The sequence below is a fragment of the Corvus moneduloides genome, chromosome 15 (assembly GCF_009650955.1).
Source record: "Corvus moneduloides isolate bCorMon1 chromosome 15, bCorMon1.pri, whole genome shotgun sequence".
NCBI lineage: Eukaryota > Metazoa > Chordata > Aves > Passeriformes > Corvidae > Corvus > Corvus moneduloides.
Genome location: NC_045490.1, coordinates 8,116,156 through 8,141,539, shown reverse-complemented (window position 1 = coordinate 8,141,539; position 25,384 = coordinate 8,116,156). Strand labels below are relative to the sequence as shown.

At 49.3% G+C, this 25,384-nt stretch overlaps 2 protein-coding genes across 7 annotated transcripts in view; one reads left to right on the top strand and one right to left on the bottom strand.

Annotated features, from left to right (window-relative positions):
• The first annotated feature begins 9,545 nt into the window (after positions 1-9,545).
• WNT8A (Wnt family member 8A) lies at positions 9,546-13,019 on the top strand. Its single transcript, XM_032124911.1, has 6 exons — positions 9,546-9,739; positions 9,831-9,864; positions 10,077-10,215; positions 11,134-11,259; positions 11,374-11,516; positions 12,444-13,019. The coding sequence occupies exons 1-6, from the start codon at positions 9,669-9,671 to the stop codon at positions 13,002-13,004; spliced, it is 1,074 nt and encodes a 357-aa protein (XP_031980802.1). The 5' UTR covers positions 9,546-9,668; the 3' UTR covers positions 13,005-13,019.
• The window catches only part of NME5 (NME/NM23 family member 5), a 33,884-nt gene continuing 19,469 nt past the window's right edge, over positions 10,970-25,384 (bottom strand). For 4 of the 6 annotated variants that reach the window (XM_032124915.1, XM_032124913.1, XM_032124917.1 and 1 more), the window contains exons 7-9: positions 25,099-25,155; positions 24,124-24,176; positions 10,970-13,217 (exon numbers count right to left, since the gene is read on the bottom strand). In XM_032124915.1, coding sequence (XP_031980806.1) covers positions 24,144-24,176; positions 25,099-25,155 — 90 coding nt within the window. In that variant the 3' untranslated portion in view covers positions 10,970-13,217; positions 24,124-24,143. Of the gene's footprint in view, positions 13,218-22,433; positions 22,522-24,123; positions 24,177-24,279; positions 25,156-25,384 lie in introns of all 6 variants that reach the window. The other 2 variants (XR_004243193.1, XR_004243194.1) reach the window with 2 other exon arrangements.

The window sequence follows — 25,384 nt, the reverse complement described above, 5'->3', positions numbered from 1 at the left end:
CTGGGGACACCAACCAGGAAACTGCTCATGACTTCAGGCTGAGACAGTGAATTTTCATCCTTCCAGGCATTACACAAGGAAATATTTGGTGCTGCCATTGAGAGGGAGCTATGAGCAGAGCCAAGGCAAGCTAAACCAAAGCGAACACCTTACCCACACCTAGGAAACACCTTCTGGGCGTTAACCTGACCTTCACTCCCTGGAAGAGCATCCTCCAGCTCCAAGGCTCCCCAACAGCCACCCACTCCAGGAGCTCAGGCCCTTTCCCAGCCTCGAAGCTGATGGGCAGCTGAGCTGGAGACAAGTTCATCAGTAAACAGAACCAGCTCCAGGTGGGAAACTTAAATATTTCTGCCGATTAGCAGCAGCCCCTTGCTGTTATGTAAAGGTACATAAATGAGGTGTTACCTTGCAAATGCCTTCCATGCTAATGCAGTTATGGCCAAAAAAAATCATTATATGCAGATAAACACCCACTTTCTTGGCACCACCACGAAGCCAGTTTTGCCCCCTGGATCCCAGGGATAGGGCCAGCCCTCTCAGGATCTTGGCCAAGTCCACCTGCCCCTGTGAGTCACCTCTAATTGCTGTGCACAGCTGCAGCAAGCCCCGGCTGGGCAGAGGAGATCTGCATTCCTGTCATTGTTATACCAAAGTTAGTTGATTTAATAAATCTCATTAGGCAGGCATTTGATAGCAGTGAAAGCCAGGGAGGACAAGCCCTGAGCCTAGTTCTCCTAGGAAAAGGGCATGTGTGTGTTCCACCACAGCTGGAGCCCAGCTAAAAGGCACTGGAGACCCTGCCAGCCCCAGCTCAGATACCACTGCCGAGTCTCAAAACACATATGGGGCTTTTTTCAAATATATTTGGGTGTTCTCTCTTATTTGGGTCATTAGTCCTGTGATTGCTGAGACACGCCACAGCTCTGCAGTGATGAGGGCAATGCATTTTGGCCAGTGGCTTGGCCACCACAACAAAAGCTGGGATGTCCATGCAAGGCCAAGGCTGGAGAAGTCTTTGAAAAACACCTTGGTGTGCTTGTTCTGCCATAAGCTCTGGTCCTGATGCAGCAGAGACCTATCCTGCTAAGAGAGGCTCAGGGAAAGAAACAAGGGAGAGATGTGAGCAAATGAGATCTGCCAAAGCTCTGTAGGATCAGGGGTCTGAACTGCACCATGTGGGAAGAAGGTCAGGGGCTGGGAGTGCTGCCAGGGAGGTGCCCACAGCAGCAGAAACTCAAGGCAGAAGAAGCCAGGGTGGTTCTCATGCCTCTGCCTGGCTCACCCCTTGTTTTTCCAAAAACACAGGGTGGAAACAATAGTCTTTTAAAAAGCACAAACCTTCTGGTGCCAAGCTGGGGGAGCCTCCCACATTGCACAGGCAAACAAAGCCACTGTGTCCTCCTGGAGCCCTGGCACGAGCAGCCAGCCCTGGCCTCTCCACCTGTCCCCACCCAGTGCGTCCGTGAGTCCCAGGGAGCTCTGGCTGTCCCAGCCCGATCCAGGGCACCGAGCTGTGTCCCGGCAGCAAAACCCACTCAGGCTGGAGCGTGAAAGGCAGCACGGGGCCGGCTGGGGCTGAGCCAGGCTGCGTGGGAGCAGGTGTGTGCATGTGCGGGGGTGTTTCTCCAGCTCCAACCCAACACCGCTCAAACTGACAGCAGGGTAAGCTCTGCTCCCATCTCCTGCGCCGGGAGAGGCGGCTCCGTGTGCTCGCTGTCTTGTCAGGAGAGCTGGCTTGGGAAGGAACAGTTGCTGGTGATGGTTCTTGCACATCTTGTAAGCTGTGCTGACAACAGCTCTTGACAACTCCTACCATCAACTGCAAATCTCCCAATGCTTCATGTTTGCTTCAAGGCCCGGGTCCAGAATTCATTCAATCCATTGGGAATCAGGAAGAAAGGAAGGGGAGGGGGGAGCAAAAGGGGGTTTGTAGCTGCTCTGGTCAAAAGGACATGAAAATGAGGTCTTTTAAGGCTCCAGCAGTAGGCACTGAACAAAAAGAAAGAGAATTTTCAAAATAAAAAAAACAGTTTCAGGAATTTTAAGCTGGTCTCATGAATTCAGAAGCTAACTCAGTATCCAAATTTTTGATTTGGCAAAGTTGCAACAACCAGGGAGGAAAAAAATTGTGTGTGACTCCAAGTGGGTGTTTTCAAACAGCATCTTGTTTGGGGAAAATAATCCCTCTTGGTCTGCTTTGTTTTCTCGTGATGCTGGAAAAAATTCTCCTCAGAGAGAAGAACTGAGGTTTTATTTTTCTGTCTAATCACAGGAGCTACGCCAGGCCACGCCTGACCACAGCTGGTCCCCCCATCCTTGCTAGCCCTGGGAGGAGTCACCACCACAAAGTGTTAAGGGAACAGGTGTGCAGGTCCAAAATCACACATTTCATTTAGCAATGAAGAAATCAGGCATGAGGTGCCTTGGCTGAAGGCGTGTGCTTTTGGGGCTGAGCCCAAGTGCAGGGATGGAGGCGGTGGGGATGCCCTGGAGCAGCAGCATTGCTCCCACTCCAGGACCCTTGTCTCCAGGGAGCAGAAGTAGCAATAGCTTATAGTATTGCAATAGCTCCATAGTGGCTTTATAATAGCTCCAGCCTCTTCACTGCTCCCCCAGACTCACCATTGTATTTCTGTCTTGTCTGGGCTCTTATTTCAGTGGGATCTGGGTAACTCAAGCCCACAGTGCTGCTTCTGGCCATGCGCATCGGCTGCAGCACAGACCTCACCTGGTACCAGCACGGGTGGCAAGGAGCACGGGCATTGGGAGGGAAGAGGTGTCAGCTTGTGCCAGCTGCAGCTCCCTCACGCTGGCAGACATCCTCAGTAACGCTGATGACTTTGATGGCATCAATCCAGAGGGAGATAGGGGCAGCTACAATGATGTGACCCTGGGGGCAGGAGCGCTGTGCGTGCTGCTGGAGGATTGCTCTTGCCCACCCAGCTCCATCACGGCCAGTTGAACCACAGACCCACAACAGAGATCTTTTTTGTTTCCTCAATACGTCTTGAAAATCCCAGGGCTTGGCCAGCCTACCCGAGCAGCGAGCATGGAAGACTCCCCACAGGTTGTTCTGGCAGCGAGATTGCTGCACAGATTTTATCCCAGCTGCCGCTTGAGGTGCTCGGCTGGGGGCACTCTGCAGCCTGTGCCACCGCCGTGTGCCCCCCGGCCACTGCCGCCGGGCACGGGCGGGATGGGCTGGGCTGGGACGGGTGTGCGGCGCGGGGCCGTCCCACAGGGGGAGCCTTGTCACCAGCCTGAGGGGACACTGCCGGGGACACTGCCGGGGACACTGCCGGGACACTGCCGGAGACACTGCCGGAGACACTGCCGGGGACACTGCCGGGGACACTGCCGGGACATCACCGCGGGCACGCCCAGCGCCGGGCACCCTCCGCTCCCGGCGCTGTGCCCGTGGGTTTGATCCCGGCGCTGTGAGCTTGGCTCCATTTCCACCCCTTCCGAGTTAACAAATGCAAAGCGAACTGCGTTCATCCTCACGGGGCTGGGCAGAGCTCCCTCCAAAACCACCACAGCTCAGGTGTTCAGCACTTATCTGGGATTTACCAAGCAAATATGATCAAGGAAATCTGTTTCTAAAGGGTGTCACTGGGAAAAATTCACCCCATGGAGTGTCCTAACAGTTCTCTGTGCCTGGAGGATGCTGATGAGCTGAACCCCTGAGCCAGATCCCCACCTTACACATTCCCATTGGATCAACTTTAAGGGCCTAAAACTGGTTTAGTAAAACCAGAGACCTTGCAAAGAGCTGTCATCCCACTCTGACCTCAGGTAACACTGGAGATGTCTCCTCCCACCTCAAAGATGAATAAATGCATGGTACTACCAGACTGATGAAAGCGATGTATGAACATGGCATCAATGCCCAGCTGCACTATGAAATGGAAATATGCAGCTTGACCCTGTGAGAAGACAGGCAAGGCAAGAGGGGTTTCCTCAGGGGGAACCACAGCAAAGTGCCAGAGCCAGGTGGGCACCACAGGGGGAACAAACCCCTCAGCAGTGCAGGCTCCCCACTGCCTTCATGGGCAAAGCTGGTGCCAGAAGCAACTTTTCTCCTCACTTTGTTTTTCCCAGCAAAACTCAAAGAATTTTTGAAGTTGCTCTCAGCCCAGATTCCCTGGTTCCTCCAGAGGAAACCACAGCTTTCTGCACTTGGAATCACCTCTGTCCAAAGAAAGACAAGTTTAAAGAAAATATTCGTGGCTCAAATCACCATTTTCTTCTGTGAATTTCAAAACCTCCCACACTGAGTGTGCCAGACAGAGCCAGCAGCAACACCCATATCATCCAACTCAGAATTTAAGATCTTTAGGCTTGATCTGTGACATGAAATGGATGGGAGACAGGAGGGATGACAGAGCCTCAGCCACAAAGGGGTAGTGCAAGGACCCATGCTGGGAAAGGGCAGGGAGCACCGCATGAGCCAGGTTGTAATCAGTTAATTTAACTTGAGTTTGGCTGGGAATAATTAAGAAGGAGGTGATAATTTTCCTCTGTATCAAGTGCCTAATCTCCTCCTGGACAGGCTTTCACCTGGGAGGGGACACATTGCCAGGACAGAGATCTGGTCCCTGCATGCAGATGCCTGGGTGGTAACCTATCTGCTGCACTGACAGCGTTTGCATGACACTTCCTTTAATGAGGGAGAGAAAAACAAAACACTTGTCCCTGCTTTATAAGACTGCTGCGTAAACAGCCCCGTAGGTTTTGGGGGACACACCTAAAGGAAGCAGGTGAGGTGAGGCTGATCAGGTCATGGAGCTGCCTCTCCAGGGCTGACTGGGCAGCCAAGTCCTCTCGAGAGCTTTCCCCAGAGAGATGGGCACTGCTGCTGACACGGTGAAATCCCCCTCCAGCCACTGTCCCCAGTCAGTTGGGCTGGAGGGGTCCTGACCCATCTCCCAGCCCATCCTCCCCACCACAGTGGGGCCATGCTTATCCAGCTCACTCCTGACACATGGTGAGCCCACAACAAGTTAAATCTACATCTTGAGCCCCTTTCTCTGCCTCTTGTTGATGGAATTTCAAAAGAGTTACCCCACTCCCCACTTTCTCTATTTCCTCATTTCTAGCCTAAACACATCATCCTGTGTGCACAGATCCAAGAGCTCTGCAATGTTCTGAGGCCTTTTCTACAATCCCCATCAGGACATTCCCAAGTCACCTTGACAGCCCTTGCTGGGAAGCATCTATGTCCCTCGCCAGCTTGTGTCTAGAAAGATCAGAATTTGGTTCCAAACCTCAAATTTTTTCCTTCCTGGAACCAAAAGGTACAACCTGGAGCTTCCTGTGGTCCTGGCTTTTATCCCAAAATGTGTTTCCTTCAGTAGAAGGGGCTCTTACCTTGGACTTGCTTTTTTGTGGCCTCACTGATGAAGTTCACTGCTCACCCCATCACGCTGCACAAGGCTGAGCTGGAAATCAGGGCTAAAAGTAAGACAGAAAAACTGGGTGCATTGGTACAGCTGAGGGCACAAAGTGCTGCCGAGAGACAGGAACTCCTTGGGATAATTTTTTCACTGGGAAAGCACACCCTAAGATGGCTCTGTTGGGTGGTTTAATCTTGTTTTCAGTGAATATCGGGCTACTTCTGTGTGCCAAAACAGGCATGAAGAGAACCAAGCCTGTGGGGTAGGTGTGGCACAATACCTGATTCCAGTTACATCTCCATCCCCAATTACTATTCATTAATCCAAACATATTCATTATACAGGCAAAACTCCCACCAGCACTGCCAGGTCCAGGGCTTGGGTCCTGCCTCTGTTTGCTCCTGCTGGGAACTGCAGCAGCCCACAAGAGACTGTGCAGCAGGCAGAGCAACGAGGACATATTTTCCCCAGTACAGGAAAGATGAGAAGACTAAAATTAACAATTCCTGGAAGAGCTGGGTGTGCAGAAGGGCTGCCCAACACCTGCAGTCCTCTGGGATGGAGTATTGTGCAGCACAGGGACACATCCCCTTTGCTGTGTGCAGACCAAGGGGCTTGGGGGGCTTCCCGGGGTGAGTGGTGTGGGAGAGCATCATAAAACATCCTCCAGCTCACCAGTGAGGGGGTGGCTTTCTAATTACCCAGGTGGGTTTCTATTGTGAGGAGGGCAGCAATGCAGGATTTGACGCCAGGGCTCTGAATGTGTCACCTGCCGAGGGCAATTTAGCAAGTGGCCTGTGCTTTATTTTCCTGTTATCCGCAGCCACGGGGCAGCACAAGCGAAGACCCCACCCCTGTGGGATCTGCCACCCCGATAAACTGATTTACCTCATGTCTGCCTTCCCTTAAAACCCACATTGTGGCGTGAAAAGGCTTTTGTGGGTGCGTGGGGCTGTATACTCTATTGTAGTCTCTTTAATTAGGGCAGATACTAAAATGCTTTAGGATTTTGACCATCCCATGAAAAGCACTGCCTATTTGGTCACATAGCAAGAAAATAAGAAACAAAGCATCAACATTTTATCAGTTAACTCAAGGGGGTCCAGCTGGCACTCAGGACACTGCTTTCCAAACAGCCTGTCCCTCAGCACCACACGGTGCAGGCTCTGGTGGTGCCTCCATGCCGGGCAGCTGATGGTTCATGAGGCCCAGGCTGCCCAGAACCACTGACAGCGCACATTCTGCATAACCAGGTAAATTCAACAGAATTTGCCTTCCAGAATTTTTTTCCCCATCCAGAACCGAACCAAAAACAAGTCTCTAGGCAGTGGGAAAATCAAAGCAAAACCCCCTTCAGCATCATTTCTGAGATGACCCATGGGGTGACTAGTGGGTTGTTCCCATGGGTGACAGGGGAGCACCCAGCCCTGCAGCCCTCCAGAGCCCAACTGGGCTTGGCCCACACAAGCCCAGTGACTTATGGAGCAAAGCACCAAAATCAGCTTCTAAACACCTCTGCCCAGTTCAGCTCTGCCACTGATCCACCCCGAGATCTCCAGGCCACCCATTTCTGTGCCTCAGTTTACCCAGCTGCAAACAGAGATGTGTACATTTAACCTCTTTTACTGCAAGGACATGACATGAAGTGGTCTATAAGTGCAAATTTATTAACACAGCAAGACCCAAATCTGCTTTTGCTTAAGGTGGAAAAGTCCAGCAGCGATACAATTGGGATCACTGCACTCATTGCTGGGTGACCTCCAGAAGTGCTGGCTCCTGCTTGCCAGGCCGGAGCAGTTAATCTGGAAAAAACCTGGAGCGGCATGGGAAGGCTTGTCCCAGCACGCTGCTTTGTTTGCTGACAGCTAGTGCAAGTGACAACGTTATAAGTGACTTTTAAGATCGCTGTGACTTTAATTAGAAAGGACATTTTTAATAGCCTGGGCAAAGAGCTGTGTGGTCCTGCCAGCGGCTGCTCGTGGCACAGCTCACGCCCAGGGACTCTGTTATTCCTCTGGCATGTGATAGCAATATCATGTGTGAACAGACAGAGCAGACATGCCAACTTTTTTTTAGCTGCACAAACTGTCTCAGACAAGAAAAAACCCCATCTATATGCCCTCAGGAGCAGCCAGACACAACCCCCCCAAAATTACCTGTGTGCAGGTAGAAAATGCACACAGATTTCCAAGCCATATGCATGGGGTTTAATCAATGAACTTCCCAGATACATGGGAAACGCTTCATTCCCAGTAATTGTCCTTCGACAGCTCTAACAAGTAGGATCTGTTCGGGATGGTAATGATTAAAATGCTGACTCACAGAGGGTTTTCCATGCTGGTGGGACTGCATCAGCTTTGTGCTCACTTGGAAGGTATTTTGCATCCCTGCTTTTCAACCAATCTGCAATTTTAATCCTCTGGTTACAAACGGGTTGTTTGTGGCTTTGCCCAGCTGACTCCAGGTTTCCCTTCTGCAGAGTCTGGAGGGAGAGGGCTCTCCCCTCACTTGCTGATGGGCAGCAGGACAGGGAGAATCCCTGTGCTTTCTGCAGCCAGGAGCAGCGAGGAGCTGGTCTGCCTGCTCCAGGCAGGAGAGAAAGGAGTGACAGGTCTCCAGCAGCGGGAGCTGAGCCCACAGTCCTGCACTTCAGATACCAGCTGTGAGGTGCCAAACCCCAGGGCAGGTTGCTGGCTCTGCAATGCTCTTGAGCATTTCATGGTAGGACAGAAAACTACTTCTCAAAGGTATTGAGGTGCATCCCCCTGCCTGGTCATTGTGCTGCTGGCTGTGGCCACTTGCCTGCATGTGAAGATGGGGTTTGTCCCTGTGTGCCCCCTTCTCCTCATGGGGCAGCTCCCCAGGTGACATGTCCAGCGCAGTCCCGTTCCCTTGAACCTCACTTTTGCAGCTCTTTCATCAGTCCCCTTGCAGCAGCAGTGGTTAACTCAGGGAGATGGGTGTACCCCGGGGTCAGTCAGGGAGCTGACAGAGGGAGGAGGAGGAGAAGAAAGGCAGTAGCTCTGCTTGCCGCAGAGTCAATGCTGGACAGATGCTGTGCCTGTGTGCCATGGGACAGTGACAGGCAGAGCCAGGGGGCTGTTTGTCACTGCTGGCACAGCATGGCATTGCTTTGGGGCCAAGTATCCACACTGCCCCACAGAGCAGCCAGGATCCCTGCCCAGAGTGAGCTGGCCCCCAGTGGGACCATTCACCCACAGGAAAACAGACCAAGAAGTTACCATGAACACCATCTCCCCATTCCTCCATCACCTGCATCACAGCTCCTCACAACCCTTAATGATATTGGCTGTAACTACCAAAAGGCTTTTTGGGTTTCCTCTGATAAGGATTTTCCTTTCCCAAGCACAGATGATGGCTCAGCTGCAGCAGAGGCCCCTCACTCCACTCAGACTATGGGCAGCTCCTGCCTGGAGCAGCAGCAGCCGTGCCTTTTCTGCAGCAGCCTTCACCATAAGGAAATTGCCAACCCCTAATTACAGCATTGGAGCACGAAGAAAACCACATAAATGATTCACACAGTGTTCCCAAGCTGCAGCCGCGTAAATTAGAGAGATTTCCAAACGCTCCCAAGCCATGCTAGCTGTTGTCAGGATGGAAATGCAGAAACTTTCATCATAAAGAGGCAAGAAGGAAAAAACCTGCCTTTAAACTCATCTCTGCAAACCAGGGAGACCTGGGAGGTCTATCCCCTATAGATCTTTACAGAAGGGTTGTTAAAACTCCTCGGGAGTTCTCATAGGAGGGAGCAGGCAGATAACAGGGGAACTATAGAAATGCATCTGCTTGTCATTTCGGAGGGACATGGGGATGGAGCCTCTGCTGGCAAGCAGAGCATGAAAAGGAGAAGGCAAGAGGACTTGGGGCCAGCAGAAAGGGCTGGCTGGTGGTGGGAAAGAGAGTTAAAAGTGTCCCATTGTTAGGGAAGTTTGCTCTCCTTCAGACCATCCCGCTCCCAGGGACACCACGCCGCCTTTTGAAGTGCAACCTTAGGCGGTTCCTTGTCACCCATTGGAGCAGGAGCTTTTTTACCACATTAAGTCATTGGGTAGCAAATGAATGGGGGGTTTTGACTATTCACAACTTCACCTTATAAATATCAGCGTTGAAGGTTCCTGCAGCTTTGCTCCATCCCCATAGCTCACCTTGGGAAGGAGTGGAGGGAGGCGGCCCTGCTTGCTCGGAGACCTGCAGTGCGAAGAGCTACGGAGCAGCCAAAGGGATCCAACCCCACTCCTTGTGACAGCCATGAAGAGAAGCACCCTCCTCATCCTCTCCATCACAGGGGTCTACAGTGCCATTCTCCACACAGCAGCATGGTAGGGTGGAAACAACTCAGTGGAAAGGGCATTTTTTAGGGATGCTCTTCAGCCTGTGGTAAGGTGACTCATTTTATTTTCTTTGTTTCAGGTCTGTGAATAACTTTCTGATGACAGGACCTAAGGTAATTAACATACGGACTGCCAGGAATTTAAATGGAGTGATTTTGTTTTGCAAATGGGAAATAGTACTTTCCAAGGAACCAGACTTCCCAGAGCATATCGGCTCCAAGTCCTGCCAAGTACAGAGGGAAAAGATTCGCAACCTGCTCATGTCTGTTTTCACTGATAAATGCTAAAACACGGTGGATTTTAACCCCGCTGTTTCCCATGCCAGGCTTACCTGACGTTCTCCAGCAGCGTGGCGGCCGGGGCGCACAGCGGGATGGAGGAATGCAAGTTCCAGTTCGGGTGGGAGCGCTGGAACTGCCCCGAGAGCGCCCTGCAGCTCTCCACCCACAACCGGCTCCGCAGCGGTGAGTGCACCTTCATCTGCCGGCACCGCTCCCTGCCCCGGGATGCTCTGGCTGCCAGCTGGGATGTGCTCTGGAGACAGCTGGTGCTGCTGCTTTAACTGACTGACGGAGAGGGGTTTCGTGTCCCAAAAATCACAATTGTTTTTCCTTTATCTGTATTAATTGATGTCATAAATATCACTAACATTTTCCGAGGGATCCCGGGCTCAGTCTTTCCCTCAGTGCTGCCTCATGGGTCTGCTCCTGCCACTTTGCGTGCAGCATCCCGGGGAGTGCAGTGCTAGAGACACCCGAGCTTCCAGTGCGGAGAAGCGCAGGAGAGGCAAAGGGAGAAACCAGAGATGTGTACTAAGAAACTGCCTTCATAAGAAAGCTGTGGATATATTTCAATATCATCTATTTCAACAGGCAAAAGTCTCCTTTTCCCCAGAGCAGCATCTCTATTTGAACCTGTTCAGAAAGCCAAAAAGGACTACACAGGAGTGTGGGTGCAGACAGCTGTTAGCACAGGTTCAAAGGATCAATGACTGTTTTCTCCAGCAGGCAAGATCAAAGCACAACATACCCCCAGGCAGGGAAGGAGAGAGATGAACCAAGCACTAGGTGAAGGGAGAAATAACTTGCCTTGGCCAGAGCAGGACTGTGGCATTGTCTTAAAATCCTACCCCGCCAAGAAGTTCCATCCCTTGTATTGACACCTGTATAATACTACACCAAATTGGTGTACCCTGTGATGCTGAAGCCTGAAAAGATTCAGTCATGAGCATTTAATTTCATTTCTGTAGCACCTTACCTTTTGAACAGAGCGCGTGGGTATTTTCTCCTTGCACCTTTGCAGGAGAAAGAATTTCATTGCTGATAATCCGGGACTGATGTCTACATTTGCATGTGACAGTATTTTTCCCCTCTCTCCCCCAGCTACCCGGGAAACCTCCTTTGTGCACGCCATCAGCTCGGCCGGGGTCATGTACACCCTCACCAGGAACTGCAGCCTGGGGGACTTCGAGAGCTGTGGCTGCGACGACTCCAGGAACGGCCGTGTCGGTGAGTGCCCTCCCAGGACAGACTGACCTCATCCCTCTGTCCCCACACGCAGCCCCACGGACTTCAGGGCAGAATCTGAGGCAGTTCTGTGCTTAGCCTGTGTCTGTCTTGCAGGTGGCCGAGGCTGGGTCTGGGGAGGATGCAGTGACAACGTGGAGTTTGGGGAGAAGGTTTCCAAGCTCTTTGTGGATGCCTTGGAAACAGGACACGATACCCGCGCGCTGATTAACCTGCACAACAATGAAGTTGGGAGACTTGTAAGTAATAATAATAATAATAATAATAATGTCTATATTGAAAACAAAATCTAGGCTGTTCAGGTCCCCTTTTTCAGGCCCCTGTGACAATCCAGGCCCAGTAGTGGTTGCATGGGGGAAAAAACACAGCCAGAATCTGGCCTTGAACCTCAACACAGGGAATCCCAGTAAGAGTTGTTCCTACTTCCAGCTTTGGCAGCTGTGTAACGCAGTTAAGTGCTGGCACACACCACTTATCCAGAAATGCATGGGCTTTGTAGCCACCTCTAGGCTTGTCTGGTCTGCAAAACAAAGCCAGAGCCACCTTCCTTACTTTCTTGCAATATGCATTTCCAAGCTCTTTGGCCGGGAAGGCAGGTGTGAGCTGGCCCTGCTCACAAGCCAGCCAGACTCGTCCCAGCTCCTGCCTGGGCCATGGGAGCTCTCAGCATCTTGCCAAACCTCCTTGTCTGTAAAAACAAGGATGACAACACTTAACATACCTATCTCATAGGGTGTGTCAAGGCTTAATCTCACATAGATACCAGTGATTGGGACCTTATAAATAGCAGAGGGAGATAGGCAGATAATACCTGTGAAGTGCTTGGCCTGGAGGAGATGCAGAGAGGTTGGGTATGATTATTCCAAAACAGTTTCACACATTTTGAATGAAACCTCTGAAAGAGATGATACGTTGGTGCTGCTGAGTGGCGTGAGAAGGGCATGACCTGACAAAGGCACTTCTTCCTGGCCTGGATTCTCCTGGAAGGGCTGGGAACAATAGTTTGTGCACACTTATTTCTGGGACAGATGTTTTCCAGGAACTAAGAGCATCAGCTCGTGTCAATCACACCGAGTACAAGCCACTTTTGATGCATTGTCCCCAAATTACAAGTGCTGTAGAGCCTGATTTTGGGATTTCCTAATTTCTTCACCTCTCCCACCAAGGCAGTGAAAGACACAATGAAGAGGGCCTGCAAGTGCCACGGGGTGTCGGGCAGCTGCAGCATCCAGACCTGCTGGCTGCAGCTCGCTGAATTCCGCGAGATCGGCAACTACCTGAAGATAAAATACGACCAAGCCCACAAGCTGGAGATGGACAAGAGGCGGATGAGAGCCGGCAACAGCGCCGACAGCCGCGGGGCCACAGCAGAGACCTTCCACCACATCCACGCCTCGGAGCTCCTCTTCCTGGAGGACTCCCCCGACTACTGCACGAGGAACGCCAGCCTGGGCCACCACGGCACTGAGGGCCGCGAGTGCCTGCAGACCGGCAAGAACCTCTCGCAGTGGGAGAAGAGGAGCTGCCGGCGGCTCTGCACCGAGTGCGGCCTGTGGGTGGAGGAGAGGAGGACGGAGGTGGTGGCCAGCTGCAACTGCAAGTTCCACTGGTGCTGCACGGTGCGCTGTGAGCAGTGCCGGACACTGGTGGCCAAGCACTTCTGCACCCGCCGTGACTCTGCCGCCCCCAACCACATCAGGCAGAGGAACAGGGGCCACAGGAGATAGGGGAAGCTTTGGTGTCCTTACGCTGGGGAAGGAGCGTCCTGGGGTCCAGAGGGTTGAGTGTGCACCATGTGAGGTGATGGGGTCTCCTGTGGATGGATGCAGTGGGATCAAGAAGTGCAAGGCGCGGGCGCTGAGGGACCACGGTCCTTCTTGCTTCCATGTTTTTTCCTCAATATTTACCAGTAGGTTCCTTCTTCTTGGGAGTCACTTTACCTGTGTGTTGGACAGAGGGAGGAATTTCACGTTTTAGGTGGGCTCAACCCCTTGTGCCCCTGCCAGTGGGTCTGCCAATGCCAGCAGTGGGGCTCCAGCCCTGCAGCCAGAGGGGTGGGAACAGGTGCTGTGGCCAAAAGCGGGTCCAGCTGGGTGATCCCATCCCTGCAGCCCTAGGTCCCGGCCATTCGTGCACAGCAGCTGCTTGGCAGCATTTCTGGAGCAAAACTTATGCACTTTGTAATGTGAGAGGAGGATTGGCAGTGTTGTGGTGTGTATTACCACAACTGCAGCCTTTTGAGGGCTTTGAAAAGTTTACAGCCAGTGTTTACATATTTCCCTCCCCCCTTTTTTTCCTTCTCCTTTTTAATTTTGTATTTTGGCACAAGAAGCCCTGCCCCAAATAGACAATAGCTTCATGTATTTGTACTGGATAAAATTAATCAGTGTACAGTTCCTTTACTTTTTTGTTTTTAATTAGCAGATAAGAATTCAGAATTCTTTATGCCTAATGTTGTTTATCAATAAATTGTATTATTGCTTAGCACAATCTGTTTTCACTATGTATTTTGAAGGTATCCTTTAAGAGTTAGATTTTGGACTGTATTTTGCAATAAACCACAATGAAAAGAATTGGCTTTTTCCTTTCTGGCTTCCTAGCAGTATGATTTTAGGTGCCAAATTGTCCTTTTCTGTGTAAAACCCAGCACTTCCACGAATTTCCTCATCATTAATCCAAAAGCCACCAAGGGCAGTGAATTTATTCTCCTGGATCTCAGTAAGTTGGCTCCAGCTTCCAGTCCCCGGAGGGTTGGCTTTAGTACCTATCACCGTAATCTCGCCCTTTCCAAGTGCTGAGTATGCAGACACAGCCTGGCTAAAGCTGATTTTGAAGCTCCCAAAGTCTCTTTAATTTGCCTCGACCCGACATCCCCCAGACAATGCAAGGCTGCCCCGCTTTGATGTGGAAAGCGTCACCATCGGCACTCACTGCAAATTTCTTGGAGGCACAAGAGGAACCCTTTGAACTGGAGCAGGAGAGAAAACTTGGGGACAGTTGTGAATGTGTCTGCTGGTTCCCTGCTGCTCCGGGTGCCAACAGCCCGGACCAGGTTGGGGGGGGCAGGAGGGGACAGCGCTGGCTGCAGCTGTCCCAGGGCAGGTCCTGCTCCTTGGAGTCAGAGCTGCTCCGGAGGGAGCCAGGGCTGTGCCATCACCTACACCCACGATGCAGGGCAAGGATGCTCGACCAGGTTTGCTCTCCAGCCAGGAGAGGAGGAGGAGAGACAAGTGTAAAAACCACCCTACAGCTCTGCCAGCACACTGCACCCCCATTGGAAATGCTTCAATGCTATTTTATCCAGGTCTCCCTATGGCTCCCCCTGTGTAAACACAGCCTCAACACACACGAGAGCCAGATCAGGGAGCTCAGCTTGCAAAACACACTTTTTGGAAGCACAGCTGACTTCCATGCATTTATTTTATGCAAAGTGGGTTTTATTAAAGCTGGAAGAGTGACACCATCAGTTAGGGGGGCTTTGCTGCCTTCAGGGTAGCTATTTCTATTAAGTTATCCTACCCAAACAAAAAAACCCCAAGATTTTTGCACAGTGTTGCCACACAGCAGTTGCAACCGCCAAAAATTTAGGCTGAACTGGGAATGATAAAAACAGGCAAACAAAGGCACTTTCCTGCATCTCGAGCACTGGTTGATTTGTCTGCACAAATATTACCCCCAGGCTCTCTTTTTGTAACACCTGCTGTATTTGTTTGGGCTGTGCTCTGGAGCCCCAGCAGCTGCAGGCACAGGGTACCACCAAAATCCCTCAAAATGAGGTTACAGAGAGCACAGGACAGTGCCCTGTTGATGTGCTCAGAGGAGGGAAACTATTTCACCAGGATAACTCCCAAGCACACATAGAGACCTTCCTGCTGTATACCAACAGCAGGTTAATAAACCACTCAGGTAAATCCTGGGAGACGAGGGCTGCCAGTGAATGGGTGGGACATGCTGTGTGTCATCTTACCCATTTCTCTGCAGCATCCTTCCAAACTAACATTCATGCAGAAAATAAGAAGAAAAAGGTTTGCAGGTGGCAACAGCACCAGACCAGACCTCTGTCCCACACTGGCTCCATCCCAGGGAAATAGGGGTGGAGAGGGAAGTAGAGATACCACTGCCAAGACCAATCCTTTTCCCACTGAGCCCTCCCCTGCCCACCGACTCAGCATTCATATCCACCCTGTTGTATTTAAATGCTGGAGATGAACTGTTCTTCCTTAAATTTCTCATCAAAGCCATTTACATTTCTGGTACCCAGACTCTCTAAGGCAACGAGTGAATTGTACCCAAAAACCAGAGACCAAATGCAAATTGAAGCAAAGTCAGGAGAAAGTTACACACCATCCCATGACACAGATTTCCATTCTTCCATTCTCTTTTTATACCTTGCAGAGACAATACTGAGACTGAACAAATACAAAAATCAACTCCATGGCTTAGAGTGGCACCTTGCCAGAGATATTACAGTCCTGGAGAAGCTGAAGTTTCCTCATCCTCCCCCTTGTTGCTTGGATACAAGAGTCATCAATTCTCACTACATTCAGTACAAAACAATGGAAATTCAGGATCGTCTTAATCCATCACAGCACTGTCAGGGAACCCTGACACCCCTGCCTGCTGCTGTGGTTTCTGTAATAACCCTCACAGAAATGCCATGGGCACAGAGGGGCACAGGGTAACAAATTCTGAGGATGCCACAGGACTGACCTCATCATTTCAGCTGTGATTTTACCTGGGCAGCTTTTCTACTCCCGCAGAGCAGCTTTCAAAGTAAACATGAGCACACACAGCAGAGCACAGTCCTGTCACTGGTTGCTTTGTAAAGGGTCATTCTCCCACTGCAGCCAAAAAGCTTTTGTGGAGATTGGTGATGCCTTCAAACCTGCACGTGTTTGCTCATGATCACCCAAAGTCAGCTCCAACCCGGGGCACTGATCCCAAACACCTGTAACTCACTGCACACCTGGAGGAAGGGATGGGCTAGCTCTATAAAGCCTTGGGGAAGAATCTGACCACTGTCCCCCAGTAATAGCATTGTAAGAGTGTTGATCCTAATTACAGTGAACAGCTAAAAATCTCAATCTGGGCCTGGTGCTGCATGAACTCAACCCAAAATCATGCTGTCTGTCTACCAAGAGCTGTTAGCACTGCTTCTTCCCAGGAGCAGGGGCACTTCAGGCAGGGCTGTGGAGCCACTTGGACAGTTGTGGAGCAGCACCTTCCATTTTTACCAGCCACTGATATGGATAGAGCATCCTCTGTGATAAGAAATCTGTGGGACAGCAGTGGAATCAGCTCAAAATCACCATTGCCTTTGTGGAGGTTTAACACCAGTGTCCCAGCAGTGAATTTGTGCTTTTATTGTGGGAGAGGGATGGTTTACAGTCCATTTTCAGTGAGAAAGGGAAACACTCTCCAAATGATGAAATAATATAGGCTAGCTATAGTGTTACCACAGACCAGGGCAGGTTTATGTCAGAGGTACCTGCTCAACTAACAGAGGGTCAGAAGATCAGTGTCGGGGTGCTCATACCATGATAACAGTCCAGGCTAAGTCCACAAGCTTTCCCAGCCCTTCCCATCTAACCCAGGATCATCCCTGTCACTGTTTCACCAGCAGCCTCTTGGCCACGCTGTGCTGCTGTCCAGGTACCCATCCCAGCACCCTCACTGGGGACAGCAACCACCAGTTTTCTTCTGGTTTCTCCTTCCCAGCAGGTGGAAATGCCCTCACAGCTTCATTCCCCTTCAGGCAGGAGCATGGTATGACTCATGTGGCCTTGGCTGGGGTTGCCTCCCTCAGTGCATGGAGGAAGGTGAAGTTCAGGGGTGCAGGTGCCAGCCTGTATCAACAGAGACAGACAGCACGTCCTCAGGGCTGCCCAGCACACAGAGCCAGGCTGGGGCTGTGTTTGTGTGGGGGCTGAAGATGTCACCCAGCACAGGAACCGGACCTGTGCTGTTTCCTTTGCTCCCTCTCGCAGAAAAGCGTGCAAGGATAGTCCGGCAGGGAATGCACACCATCATCGCCACCGTGTGCCTCCGCAGCCTCTCCCAGCAGGCTGGTGGGGACAGTTCTGCTCATCTGCCCCAAGCACCCTCTCCTCAACAGGTCACACTGTTGCACAGTGACCATCAGCAAGCAGGGAATTGAATTTATTTAATACACAAAGTGCAGGTTCTGCAGATGACTTTGCAAAGCAGTTTGGAGGTGGATGGATTTTGGCCTGGCACTGCTGCCTCCTGCCCCACTCCCACCCCAGCTGGGGGCTGTTCCCTTCCCCAAAGCCCCACCACAGCCCCCACTGCATCCTACCAGCATCCCTCCTTTCCCCCAGCCTGCTTCCCTTCAGCTGTTAAACTCCTTGCCTGCTGGATTACCTTTAATTTATGCCCCCAGTGCCCTTTCATGGATTATAATTCTGTATGAGATGTTTGTGCCGTATCCTCCCCCCGTATTAAAATGTCAGGAGTATATCCCCAGGCCATCCATCTTCAACACTTCCGCAAGGGCTTGGCAATTCTCTGACATGAATATTATGGCTCTCCATGCAGAGCCTCCATCACTCAAGCTGACAAGTGTTAGAATCTCCTCTCTTGAACAGGCTAAGTGACCTTTTCATATGCAGCGTAGATTCCCGGTCATGCTGCATCTGGTGCAGTGAAACCAGTGAGTGCCAGCAATTCCCTAAAGTCTTAAAAAACAAGTCACAGGTCCTTTTCGACTTGCAAAACCAACCCTTAGCATGACAAAGTTAAAGGGCCTGAATCAGTCCCTGGTTAGCTGCTGTTAGTGCCAGTCCCAGAGAGGAGGATGAAAAAGCATCCCTTCCATGCCTTCTGCGGGATTTATCAACAGGGATTTTCAGGGGAAGATGGGAGGATTTGGGTGTCTGGCTTGTTGGAGTATATAAGAAAGGGTTTTGTGACCAGTTAGTGACTTTAGTGACTTGACAACCTCAACTCTAGTCTTAAACAATATATATTTAAGTGAGGTGCTTAAAGTTAGATCTCCAAACCCCACCAGCCTGATTTTCAAAGCTACTGAACTCCTGGGCTTCCCACAGTTGTGTGCGGGAACTTCCCTCTACCTGTGCCTAGAGAGAAGCTGAAGGAGAAAACAACCTTTAAAGCTCCTTTCCAGCTCAGACTTCCCAGCTGTGCTGCCCTGGGGACACTCCAGTCCATGTTGCTCGACAGAAAGTGAATCCCCTGGAGTGTAACTGTGTGGTGATTCAAGTTAAATCCCTCCTACAAAATTCACACGTTACCCCAAGTCTTTGGCTAAAGTGGTGCCTAATTTTTTTCTTCTCTAGAGGGCAAAGGGACTTTCAGAGCAACTTCGCCACCTTCCCCCTACAGAGGGACTGGTGCTGGTTCATTACCAGCACAGAGCAACAAAAACTTGTTAACACCTTTTCGGCTCCCTCTTAATAAAGTCAGGGCAATTAACAGCTTCACTATTTACAAAACAAATCCTCTTTGCAACACCTGAGAAAAAGAGTTACAAGTGTTTCCCAAACATTTCTCAGCTGGGGAGGACACCTACAATAACTGTCTGCTGGGATGTGCTGCATCTGCTTTCCCTGGCTGGAGAGTCCATGCTTCCCACGGAATGCTGCATACTCAGTATGAATTCATACTGCACTTCCATCCAGGAGTCCCGATCAAGCACAGGTCTACTGGGAAAGGTTCTTATCCAAAGGTTTCTCCAAGGAGAAAGGTGTACAGGGAGCCAGGGTGTCAATTTATTGCCCAGTTGCTGGTCCATATTTCTGGTATGGCCACATGGTACAAGAGGTGGGCATAGAGCAGGTTGGTCCCCTCCAGAAATGCCCCCAGGGATGGCTGGGAGGGAGTTGGTAATGTACAGCATATTTACCTCTGCAGAGGGATTCACAAGCTCCCCCACCTCTCTTTCTGGTTCCCTGCTCTCTCCTAGGATACAATCCATGCCCCCCACTTTGCAAATCACTGCCCTGGCTTACAGTGCAGTAAATTCGCCCTTTTCAAACAAGCCCCAAGGAGCTGAGCCATATAACAGAAGATTGATGGATTAGAGAAAATCAAATAAATGTAACTTGCAATGTGCTTTCAAAATTAATTCCTTCCTTCTCTTTTGCTCTCCCATCCCGCTCTCCCTTTTCCAAACACACAGAGTGTCTCATATTTTATGAACAAGAAAGATGAGGTGCTCCCTAATTAAACTATTATGTATGTGTAAAGATAGCTGCTGGGACAGTTTCACACAAGAGCTCTCCCAGACAAAGTGGACTTGGTCCAAACACTTCTGGAGATTAGAAAAGACCCTTTTAAAGTGTGCACCAGGTCTTGGACCCAAGCTCATCCCTCCCAGAGGGTCTGAAATGCAGAGAAGAAAGGAGAGGGAGTTGGTGGTAACTCCAAGTGCAGTAAGGAGCAGAGATAGCCACAGCTAAGAAATGTTCACCAAATGCAGTCAGGATGCAAAGATGAGTTGCAATCATGTGGAACAGAGTGAGTCAGAGACAGAAAATGAAAGAGAGTAAGTCTAAATCTGTCATAGAATGGGATTGTGGAGCTTTACAAGCAGTAGGACATGATGGGAAATAGAGAGGGAGATCTCAAGAAGTATTTTAGGTATTCTTTTTCTTTCTCTCTCTATTCTTTCTTCAGTGTCCCATGCAACATTAATTGAAGCCCCTTGTGGGCACAGCCAGGAGAGAATAGCTCGTCAGGGGACATGTGAGCACAGAGCCTGGACAGTAAACGGCCCTTCATTTCCTCCTCTGATGCTTTCAACAGCACATGGGATGCCATAAAAGATGATAATGACGAGGTCAGTGGAAAGACTGTAAAACAGTGGGGAGGGGCACAAGGGTTACTTCACTTGGGCTCAAACTCGGGCCATGCATGGACTGAGTTTGCTGGTTGTAAGCTCTGCTTGGGACCATGGCTGCACTCCCTGTCCCACCTGGCCTGGGTGCCAGCACTCAAACTGGACTGTGATGAGGTTCCTGGTTTGAAATGCTGGGTTGTGATGTCAGGGAGACTCTTTATTGACTCAGATCAAGCCTGGACACAGGCAAGGGTGAGAAGTTTCTCACATTTCTTCTCAATTCCACAGGGTTTTCTAACTCACACAGCTGTGGCTCCTGGCCTGACACTTCTAGGGGATCATCCATCAAGACTAGAGTCAGCAGTTTTAAACGCAGTAATTTCTATTTCTCTCCCTGTTGCCCAGTGCCTTGAAGCTAAACCTACTCTGGCCCAGCTCTTCATTCCCACTCCTGCCAGGCAGAGACTTCTGCTGGCTGGCTGCCATCAGCTGTGGTAGGGACAAGGCACCTCCTCCCTATCTCTAAGTGGATTTTGAAGCCAATGAGCAAGAGAATAATTAAATTAACTCAGTCCTGAATACCTCCCGAGGTGCCAAGCATTCCCAGCATTACAGCTGCACCACAGGTGTCTGGAGAGCAGGTAATTCCAGCCAGGCGCAGGCTGCAAATGTGGCTCCTGGGGACATCTCTGCTGGCACAGGAGCACCAGCCAGTCCTGGACAGGAGGAAGAGATTCTCAGGATGGCTTTGCTCGAGTCACTTGAGTCCAGAAGTAAGACAGCTACATTTATGCTTTGATGTGCTTGAGTTAATAAGATTTATCCCAGGGCAAACACAGTTGTGCTTCCCAGCCTGGACTACTTTACTCTCCTGTTTCTTTCTTGTCCCATGGGCTTTCCCCTGCAGGGTGTCAGGGCTGTCATCTCAGGTCTCAGCCTCTGTTTTACCAAACAACCTGCTATTTAAATTCCCCGAGAAACATCTATATGCTTTTGACTATGGCACATTGATTTCTTTCTCTCATCTGCTACAGGCCATGAGACTTGAATCTGGATTTGAGACATCCCCTGATTCAGGAATAATCAGGTCATAGCCTGCACTCAGCTCCAGCTCCAAGGTGTGCATGGGGAGCCTGCCCTGGCTCTGGCCAGGGTGGAGGCAGGGCAGAGGACATCCCCACTGCAGAGCTTTATCTCCCCCATCACCAGAGAGCTCACAAATCACTGTCCAGTCCCTTTCAAGCAGTTGGGAGCATTAAATTGTACCTCTTGTATCCAGACACCATCCAATCTCCCAGGACCAGGCCAGGTACATTGATAAGGAGATAGTGTAAATGGTCAAACAGGATGGAGCCAAAATTCACAATTTCCTGTGTTTTAACTTAGCAAGTGCCATATCAACAGGAGAGTCTTTTTTGGATTATCTCCCATTCCAAAGGGGGCTGTTGTGGCCAAGGAGCTGCCACTGTACTGCTTCAGTGTAGAGGATTTCTGGTTTCCTGTGACACTAAGTACAGGGTGCTCTGTACATTTTCAGCACAAATTTAATTACAGCTATGATCCAATAAATATTTGGGAAGAGTAACAAATAGTGCTACAAAGAGAACAGAGTGGCAGTCAGCTCCTTCCAACTCCTCAGTTTTAAACCCCAGATGGTCTCAGGGGCACTTCCACTCTCTCTGTTCTGAGCAGAAGATATAATTAATTTCCACATCACCCTGATTTGTTCAGTATCAAATAAACTATCCTGCCTCCTAACCAAGCTAACCACTGGCAAACCCCTTCAGCTCATTCTCTTGGCTGTAAGCAGACACTGACCTCATCCCATGGAACTATTTTCCTGGAGATGACTTGGGGCACTAAAAATGCAGCTACATCTTCATAGGTTATTAAATCCACATGTGAAAATAAACTCATATATCATCTCATGCATGTGGTTTAGCTTCCTTTCAAGAAGATATAAGTGTACTAGAGCATCCCATTAAAGCAATTTACATATCTTGCTTTATTTTCCCAGACAGGAGATTTCTTCCTTGGTGATTACTGGCTTTTGGGAAAACGTATCAACTAAGGAGTCATGGAATAACAGAATTGACCTTCAGGTGCTACCCCTCGAACAAATACCACCCTGACCTGTGTTTTGAAGGATGGCTGACTTTTTGTACAGGCTCCTTCAACCTCAAACACTTCTTTTCAAAGCCACATGGTGACATCAAGATCCAGAGGCTGGAAAAACGAAAGCAGAAAGCAGCAAAGCTCTGCTGAGATGAGCTCCACAAGCACTCGAGTGCCAGAGACAGGCAGAGAGCAATGGGACATTCCATCTCCTGCTCACCCACGGCACCAGTGTGCAGCTCCTTTTGTGAGGGACCAAAGACAAAACCTCATTTTCTGAGACACCGGGGCAGACACTTCTCTGCTACCTGAAAGACATGAACTCTCGAGACAGCTAAATAAATGAAACCAGAAAAGATCATTAGAGAAAAAACCAACCAGAATCCTTTAAAAAAGGTTTGGATGTGCTAGTCATCCTTCTTAATTCCAGCTGTGTCCTTGTCACCATGGACATGTTGGTTTTCACCCTGCTTCTCAAAGGTTTGACTGCTAATCCACCCACCAGTCCTTGAGGAATACACCCCCTGGAGACATCACCTGGGTTAGAATAGTCTTCGCTTCTCAACAACAGCACTTTATGGCCCTGGCTGCCTCTGATACGGCATGTTTTCCATTGCACTGTGACAAATTACAAATTACTTAAAAACACTCCTTCCACATTAATCATGTAAGAGGAACAAAGTACTTTGTGCCAACATTCTGACACTTGCCCTGGAGAGCCCTTTTCTCCTGGAGAGGGGAGCCCATCGGTTTGCCAGAGCAAGATAATCAAAGCACAATCATCACATCAGGCTTGGACGTCTCAAGGAGGGATGTATAAGAGAAGGTTGTAAGAAAAGAAGCAAATTTATGCTTCCTGCAATGATGAAGACAAATTTATTGATTGGACCTGAAGGGATGTAAGGAAAAAGGTCTCTTTTCTGTAGAGCAAACCATTAGAACTAAAAACTTCCCATTTCTTCTCTCATCTCCCAGAGCCCTGCTAACTTAGCTGAATGGGTTAATTGTGACTCATCTTATTATTTCTTCCAAAGAAAAGATCCAAAAAGTTACTGCATTCCCCTTAGATATCTGCACCTCCTGCTGTGGCCTGAACTTAAGACACCAGAGGAGCTGCAATTTTAGCTGCACTGGAATGTTTTGGTTTTCCCTTGCAAAACAGCCCCATCTCTCTAAGTGTGAATGTGTTTCAGTTACCTAAACATACTTGAGAGGGGCAAAAAGAAAGGAAATTTCCATTTTTTATACTTAACTGAAGAATTCCCATTGTTGTTGAAAGCAAACAGAAAAGGGCATGCCTCAACATGTTCCCCTGGCACTATGGACCAAGGGAAGACAAAACTTCTAGAAGACGATTTTTTTCTATAAAAAATAAGCAAATTCCCATCAGTAATGTGTCGCCTCTGGACCAGTGTGCAAATCCTACAGCCTCCATGGGCAGAAACAGTTTAACATTACACATGTGGGCACATAAAAGACACATTGTATTTCTGGAAAACTCCCCTGGCACCAGACACAGCTATTTCACATCCACGGGTGGGTTGGCACACACAAGTGGTGAAAATTATTCTGTATTTAAACTTTCTCAACCATAAGGAAGAAAACCTGCAGCAGAATTGTAAATTAATACTAGGTGACAATGAAACTATTAATTTTCATTGGAACTGGACACATAAATAAATAAAGATCCAATTTCTTGTCAGTACAAGGGAGTGAAAATCAAAAGCTGCCAGCTTATACTGTCAGGATGCTACAATATCAGGTCATACCCAAATTGATATAATCTGTCAGAATTCACCTCAGTAGAATTATACCAGATTATAGTACCTAAGGACATGACCAAGCATCATCTTCTGCAGCAAATCTCTAAAAGCACATATAAAATTGTTCAACTTAAAAATATACTTTACCTTGCACCTTTTCCTTCATGTCAGCTGATGAAAGTCACATCAACTGTTTGTACCTAGAAAGAAATCCAACAGTTAGAGCAGAATAAAAACAGCTGCAAATTTTAATTGTCTGTCAGCCTTTGCTCTCTGTGCCCAGGCCAGTCCTTCTGCACATACCTGCGATCATGGCTGAGCTGAAAGGAGCTCAGTCAGAATATTTGAAAGGTGGATGTCCTGGTTTAGGGATAGGGAAACATTTCATTTCTGTGTTGCTGGAACAGAGGAAGACAAAGCAGAGGATCACACATGTCCTCATTTGGCCTTTTCTCTACCTGTTCTGTTTCACAGCTCTAAACACAGTGTCAGTGAACACTGTGTGATTTCCCTTGGATCATCACCTTCGGTGGCTGCAGACAACAATGCAGAACAGAAAACAGAACAGTTGAAGGTGCTGCTGGAGCAGAGAAGCATGGAACCTCCCAGCCACACTCATCTGTACCCTGGAAAGGAACAACTCCCACCTAGGAGTTGTGCTCCAAACCTGCTACTTCCATACACAACTTCAGAGCTGCGCCAGCTCTGTTTGTTTCCACTTCCAGGAATGAAAGAAAACTGGCTACTAATTTTTGACCATTGCTTTCGGAAGTCCAGAAGTCATTAACTGACTTGCAACAGTGTTACCACAGTGATAGCAACTATCTTCATTAAAACCTCATACCACACCTCATACTACACATATTCAAGTAGAAAAGCCTCCAAAGAAATTATTCAAAACGTGAGATGCCAAGCGATCCAAGCACCAAACCACTGGCAGACCATGAGAACACAGGTGTTAAGATCCCCACCCCTCCCTACAAGTAGGTACTTATATAGTGCACATGCAGTAACCTTGTTACTTGTGCATTTGCACATATTTTCCATGATTCTGTGATTCTAGATCCTGCTGCTGCTCCAAGGAAGGACCCAAGGAGTCTCTTCACTTGTTCATTTCCTTACCTTCACACTTGTAGCACCTGTGTACTGCCAGTTCCTTTGTACATCATTGCCCATCCACTGAGGAGAGATATTATAAAGAAATCAGATATCATTATTAAAACCATGTTTATGGATGACTTGAAATTGTTCATTCCAGGAATTCCATATAGTCGTAAAAAGGAACATTTTGCATAGAGACAGAACAACTGGTAAAGATACATCATGGCTGCTTTGTGCTGTGGTGGCAGCCTTTGCCATGGGTAATGACTAATTAACATCAATAATAACACTAAGTTTGGAGAATGCC